Source organism: Helianthus annuus, chromosome 6, assembly GCF_002127325.2.
Source record: "Helianthus annuus cultivar XRQ/B chromosome 6, HanXRQr2.0-SUNRISE, whole genome shotgun sequence".
NCBI classification, from domain to species: domain Eukaryota; kingdom Viridiplantae; phylum Streptophyta; class Magnoliopsida; order Asterales; family Asteraceae; genus Helianthus; species Helianthus annuus.
In genome coordinates, this window is record NC_035438.2 from 2,663,912 (window position 1) to 2,670,311 (window position 6,400).

Sequence of the window (6,400 nt, forward strand, 5' to 3'; positions counted from 1 at the left end):
ATTTTAAGAAGTGTTGTGTCGATTGGTTAGAATTATATCTATTGGTTTAACGGTTATTTAAATGCCAATTCCTTGGGTATAAATATATATCACATATAACATTTTTATGTTTGAAATAGATTGAATATATTTATCTCCAAATTGTTCCCTCCCGTGTACCAGTACCAGTACCACCGAGTCCCTACAGATCAATTGTGCATACTCATAATCTCATATATTGTTCATCGAAGAAATTCAATGATTCTATATTATTTGATCTTAAAGGGCATGTGATAATCTGATCCTAATTTCATTGAGTAACCACTATGTTAAAAATGAAATGGTAATTGAAAAAGGTTTTCTTTTTTGTGTGTTGAAATAAACAGTGGCACGTCCGATCAAGAAAATGGTTATGACAATGAACATCGGAGATGTAGCGGCACTATCAATCAACGGAACCGAAGAGTACATGAGGGTTTACGACAGTAAACATAATGTTCATAACACCGTTACAGGTGGATGCCATGGAAGGGTGATTTCGCGTTTAAGATACTTCACTATGGGCAGTCGAGCAACAACGGTAAGGGATCAGATCTGTCAGGGAGGGTGAACTAGAGTGGCCGGATACCGGCTGATCATGCCAATGTGTATTCCGTCGGGAACTTCCTCAAGGTAATAAATAGAGGAGTAAATTACAAGTTTTGTCCTTTATGTTTACATCAAATTTCAGGCGCTGTCCTTTTGGCCAAAAATTTACAGGCGGTGTCCTTTACCTTTCAAAAACTTGCACGTTTTGTCCTTTAGACCAAACCCAGTTAAAATTTTTGGTTAAATCTAGTCATGTGCAAGACACATGAGGGTACAATTGTAATTTCACCTCACAGAGACTATTGTGTAAGATAAATTATATCAAGGGGCTATTATGTAAAAATAAAACAAAATAATTTAAAATATTATTTTTATAACCATATATATATATATATATATATATATATATATATAGGTAAAGAGTATGGTACAAATATGGTTATCCTACATTATGTACGCTATATTGTGAGCCGTACACGTGTCTTGATTCAGTTGGGTTTAAAAAGGTATCAGACAATTAACCTAACCATCAGAGGGCAAATTCGTCTCTTCATTCATTCAGCGAGAAGTTCGTTACACTGATATCCCGGTAATTATTATTCAAATCAGTTTCAAATTTTCCATAATTCACAATTTGCAGTTTTCGTTCGTACGTGATAGGGTTTCATTCAATTTGTCTATTTTCGAGGGATCCACAGAGTAGCACTGGACGAACAGAAGATGATTTTGAAGAAAATCGACCGATCGGTGATCATGCTCAATTATCTGCTTATCAGAGAGTTTCGATTGAGGATGTTTTAAATCCTCGACCTGCAAATCCAATTCCAATTCCAGTTTCAAGTTCAAGTGCTGCAAACGAGATTTCTATTGGTAATTATGTTAATTCAGATATCTAAATTGTTCGTATAATTGTTTTTTGTTTAATCGTAGCATTGTTGTAGCTGCTTTTGTAGTTTGAATGTTTGATTACACTTTTGTATTTTTTTTAGAAGCAACATGTATAACTTCGCATGTTATTACTCTTTACAATTCGCATTTGGTTTTGTTTTTTTGTAATTTCGCATTTGATTATGTAATAAATCGCATATGTAATTCAGATTAATCAATATCATCATTTCGCATGTATTGATCAGACGATTCGCATGTGGGTTATATGACTTTTTATGTTTTTTATTTTGATTCATGTAGATGAAAGGGTTTACACTCCGGAGGTTCAGGCATCAGCTACACCTGTTGTTGGAATGCAATTTATCTCCATTGAACAAGCATATGCGTTTTATCAATCATATGCTAAGTTAGCTGGTTTTTCTATTCGGAAAGGTGGCGAAGTATACAGTAGTGGTATAATCAAAACTAAGTATTTTGTTTGTTCTAAAGAGGGACATAAGCCTGTGTGTATTGATGATAATTCCAAGTCAAAAAAGCAATTCAAAACAAGGAACAGGGGGACTATTAGGACCGGATGCAAAGCTCAACTTATGATTTGCACTGTGGATGGTAGATTATATACAGTCAAGAGATTTGTTGATGGTCATAACCATAAGTTTGTTTGTCAAAATGACATTCACATGCTCCCAGCTTACAGACAATTGTCAGATGTCCAGGAGGAGATGGTATGGGAACTAGGCACTTTAAACCTTGGTCCTGTCAAAGCTTTCCATATAATGAGGAAACGTTATGGTGGTTTCGAGAACGTTGGTGCCACGGTTGATGATTGCAAATATTTTAGGAAGCGAATAAACAGCTATATAGGAGAGTATGACGCTGACATGGTTATAAATAGGATGACTGACAAAAAAAAATATTTAGCTGATTATTCGTTTGAATACTCTGTTGATGATGGCAAACGGTTAACTGGGTTGTTCTGGGCTGATGGTTTATGCAAGCTTAACTATATGGAATTTGGCGATGTGATATCGTTCGATGCAACCTTCAAGACAAACAGGTAACTGTTTCAAAGACAAACATGTTTTGTTACTGATTTTTCGCATGTTTTGTCTGCTAATGAGTGTTCAATATCGCATGTGTAGACAACAGAGTGGTGTTGAATATATCGCATGCCTTTTCCCCTGGTTTCGCATTTGATTTTTATTAATTCGCATATAATAAATGTGATTTCGCATTTGTTGTTCAGGTACAAGATGGTGTTTGTTCCGTTCACAGGCATTGACAACCACTGTCGGAATGTAACACTCTCAGCTGGGTTGTTGGCATCAGAGAGTATTGAATCATATAAATGGCTTCTAAATTCATTTTTAAAGTCATTTGGTCGGCAGCCTAATGTTGTAGTGACGGATCAAGACCCTGCTATGAAACAGGCTATTGAGGAGGTTTTCCCTATTAGCAGACACAGATTGTGTATGTGGCACATAATGAAAAAAGTGGCAGATAAGGTAGAGCATGCAACATTTTTGTGTTTTTGTTGGTGTTATTTTTTATTATTATAGTTTTTTGTAATAGACTGATATAAAATGCATTTATTGTTAAAGGTTGGGCACGAGTTGTGCAATAATGATGAGTTTAAAAGGAGGATGTGCGACACTGTTTGGACTGATTCGATTGAGCCCGAAGAATTCGAGAGACAGTGGAGGTTGGTGATGATTGAGTTTTGTCTTACTGAAAACAAATGGATTGATGATATGTTTGGGATGAGATCCATGTGGATTCCAGCTTTTTACCGGCATGAGCCAATGTCAGGTCTTATGAGAACAACTTCAAGATCAGAGAGTGAGAACCATTTTTTTTGTCAGGTTGCTAATTCACAACTCACACTCGTAGAGTTTATGAATCATTTTGATGGGGCAATGGATGTTCAAAGGTTCAATCATAGAAAAAATGATCATATTTCAAGATATACTGAGCCAGCTGATTGGAGTCAAACTACATTGGAAAAAGATGCTGCTAAGATCTACACCAGGTCTATATTTTTTGATCAGCAATTAGAGATTCATGGAACAATTTCCGAATGTTTGCCGATGGACACCAAAGTTGAAGGTCCACGTATCAGAATATTGTTGAAGGACTTTAAAGCACATGGAGATGGTTTATTGGAGGTATTTTTCATGTTTTTTTAGATATGCGAATTTGTTACATTACATATGCGATTTTAGTTTATTTATTTTACATTAATTTTTAGAAATGCGAAATTGTTATCTTCCACATGCGATATTAATTTTACTCACTTACATGATTGTTTAAACATGCGAAATTGTTATGTTTATACATGCGATTTTAAATCTTATTATTATTTTTTTTGGTTATTTGCTAGGTGTGGTTCAAGAATCTTGAAAATGATGTAACTGCACAGTGTAGCTGTTTGCGTTTTGAGCAGTATGGGCTGCTATGTAAACACATCTATTTTCTTTTCAAGATGTTTGGTGTTAAAGAAATTCCAAACAAATATGTTACGAAGAGATGGACGAAGGATGTGGTGCCCAATGAGTTAAATGTGAAGTATAATCTAAATATTGGTGGTAAGGATGTGCAACACAAGGCTAAACGGATTGCTCGTGAAATCATTCATACAGGGGAGTATTTGGTTAGTAATTTGATTTCCGACCTTGATCAACTTGTTTTAGTGAGGGATCAAATGATGCAGCTTAAAGAGAGAGTTGATCAGAGTCGCATAACCAAGCAACTTGATCCAAAATTTGACCGATTTTCAAAGTTGATTGGTTATCAACAACCAGTAACTAATGCTCCCCCTACTGTTCGTGTGTCGGCTGGTATAAGAAACAAAGGCCGCGGCTCGCATAGAAGGATTAAATCTAAGAAGGAACAAATGATCAGCCGCAAAGGGAAAAGGTCAAGGACATGTAGTGTATGCAATGTAAAAGGTCATGACATTCGGACTTGCGAGGAGCTGAAAGCCAAACAACAAGGTAAACAGCAAAAAAAGAAGATGAAGGGTGTCCAGATTGAAGATGGTTTGAGAGACAAAGACAATGAGGGTGAAGACGACGAAGAGGAAGATGACTTTGAAGATTACATTAGTGATGATGGATCTGAAGAAGATCAGTGGGAAGAGGTGTCTGGAGATGAAGATGACGAGGATGAGTAATGTTTTTTTAAATGTAAATGCGAATTTATACGAAACACGTGCGATTTTATATTCATTTATGTATATCATTTTTCACATGCGATTTTAGTATTATAAACATGCGATTTTATATGCATCAGTTTATATTTATTTATATGATTTTTCACATGCGATTTCTCCTTTAATACATGCGATTTTGAGTTATCTTGTTTTTTTTATGTTATTGTGGCAAAGATCCCTAATTCATTCATGCGATTTTAAATTATATTAAAGCATAAGATTTGTTCAAAACATATATCCAAAATACAAAATAGTGGTTATTGTCAAACACAGCTACAACCATAAAACGATTAAACAGAAATTTAGGTACTTGAAGCAAAGATTTTGTCACGTTCAGTAGAGCTGAACTCCATCTTCTCCTTCACAGTGTTTAGAGCATCTGTCAGGAAAGAGAAGGCTAAGTCATCAGCTCGAGATTTCTCTTTTATGTGATCCAAAGCTGTGTCTCTGAAGCTTGATGGTGGTTCTTGAAGTAGCTTTTCCCATACTGCTTGATTGTTCTTGATTTGTTCAAGGATTTTGCCCTGCACATCAAGAACCAGATGAGAAGAGGTGACATCAATGCTTATTTCTGTCAACGTGCGAGTTGACAATAGCTCTTTGATTGCAATGTTTTTGATTTTTTCTATATCTTCAGATGCCATTTTTGTTGTCTGTGTTTTTGTGTGTGTTTTATTTGGTCTTCTATGTCTTAATATGGAAGGTAGTTATCAAGGTTTTTTATATTAATATAGTAAATTTATTATATAGGTAGGGTGGTAAGTTCAGTAGTATTTATTGTAAAATTCATCATTACATGTCAAATTATAGTCACATCGTTAATAAATTAAGTTTTTTTATATAAAATAATATCATTTTTAGTTTTTAAGATTGGTAGTTTTTTTTTGTATTTTTATTACAAAGTATTTTTTTAAGTTTTTTTTTGCACTCTTCCTTATTCGAAATCGCACTTGATTCGAAAGTAATTCGCAAATTGTAAGAAACAAACATTTAAATATCATTTTTTATGATATCGCATGTGTAATTTATCTAAAATCGCACACTATATGAAGAGATTTTGTAAGGTTTTGAAATCGCATGTGCATTATCCTGAAATTCGCAAACTATATGAAATCTCAAAGAATTCTTAACTTTTTTTACTGATATCGCACATGCATCCCATGAATTCACAAACTATATGAAATGTTAAAGAATTCTTTTTATACCGAATTCGCATTTGCATTGTCGACGTTTTCGCACATGATTTGACAAACTGCATCATCTTCTTCGATAGTCAGTGCATACAGAATTTCTAAATTCATCAGAAGTTCATTTTCTCAGAAGAATTTGGTGAATAGGAGTCGGTCGATTTGGTGAATAAGAATCGATCGATTTTTGGTTAATTGTTATAATTTCGTTTTTGGTTTTGATTTAGGATCTTTTGTTATGATTTTTGAGGTTTTGTTTGCCGTTTATCAGGTGTTTTGATCTTAAATTTGACGTTTTTAACCTTGGCGGTTTCTTTTTTATGAATCCTATGTTGATAAATTTAATAGAAAAACGCGCTGTTTAAGGAAGATGATCCGACAGTTGTAGACGACGCGTACATAATGTACGATTAGAGTATTTGTATGATAACCGGCCTCTATATATATATATATATATATATATATATATATATATATATATATATATATATATATATATATATATATATATATATATATATATATATATATATATATATATATTTCT

At 34.0% G+C, this 6,400-nt stretch overlaps 1 protein-coding gene across 1 annotated transcript; it reads left to right on the forward strand.

The window, feature by feature from the left end:
• Positions 1-385: 385 nt before the first annotated feature.
• LOC118479876 (protein FAR1-RELATED SEQUENCE 2-like) lies at positions 386-4,627 on the forward strand. The gene is made up of 7 exons (XM_035974718.1): positions 386-444; positions 495-575; positions 2,702-2,897; positions 3,057-3,294; positions 3,511-3,620; positions 3,836-4,076; positions 4,404-4,627. Exons 1-7 carry the CDS (start codon positions 386-388, stop codon positions 4,625-4,627), a joined length of 1,149 nt encoding a protein of 382 aa, XP_035830611.1.
• The last annotated feature ends 1,773 nt before the right edge of the window (positions 4,628-6,400 follow it).

Coding starts and splice junctions, on each gene's coding strand:
- LOC118479876 (XM_035974718.1), top strand. CDS start 386: ATGGTTATGACAATGAACATCGGAGATGTAGCGGCACTATCAATCAAC. Junction 2,898..3,056: donor TGAAACAGGCTATTGAGGAG/GTTTTCCCTATT, acceptor TTATTGTTAAAG/GTTGGGCACGAGTTGTGCAA. Junction 4,077..4,403: donor CAAGGCTAAACGGATTGCTC/GTGAAATCATTC, acceptor GCAATGTAAAAG/GTCATGACATTCGGACTTGC.